The sequence below is a fragment of the Merops nubicus genome, unplaced genomic scaffold (assembly GCF_000691845.1).
Source record: "Merops nubicus isolate BGI_N331 unplaced genomic scaffold, ASM69184v1 scaffold49479, whole genome shotgun sequence".
NCBI classification, from domain to species: Eukaryota; Metazoa; Chordata; class Aves; order Coraciiformes; family Meropidae; genus Merops; species Merops nubicus.
The window spans coordinates 1-302 of record NW_008631244.1 but is presented as its reverse complement, the minus strand read 5'-3'; the positions used below and the strand labels follow the sequence as shown (position 1 = coordinate 302).

Sequence of the window (302 nt, the reverse complement as noted above, 5' to 3'; positions counted from 1 at the left end):
GAGCACACCCCCCACCCCTGCCCCTTCCTGGGTGACACCACCAGGAGCAGGCCCAGGAGCTCCCCGGAGCCTTGGGAGCATCACAGGGACAGAGCGACGTGCCCCAGCCCTGGGGCTCAGGAGCACCCCAAAAGGAGGATCCGGGGAGTCACTCCGTGCTCCTGTACCTTGTACACAAACTCCTCCATCTTCTCCATGGCGTGGTGGGCCTGCAGGGGCAGGGTCAGCACACGGACCACCTCCTCCTCCTCCTCACGGGCTGCCGGGCACGGCGGCTCCTCAGCCTGGGGGGGAAAGGCCGG

General features: G+C 68.2%; 1 protein-coding gene across 1 annotated transcript in view; it reads right to left on the bottom strand.

Moving 5' to 3' along the window:
- LOC103779855 (adiponectin receptor protein 1-like) overlaps nt 1-287 on the bottom strand; it is a gene marked incomplete at both ends in the record, with an annotated part of 984 nt that extends 697 nt beyond the window's left edge. Inside the window, one exon of the mRNA XM_008947498.1 lies at nt 168-287. Coding sequence (XP_008945746.1) covers nt 168-287 — 120 coding nt within the window. The remainder of the gene's footprint in view (nt 1-167) is intronic.
- Nucleotides 288-302: the final 15 nt, after the last annotated feature.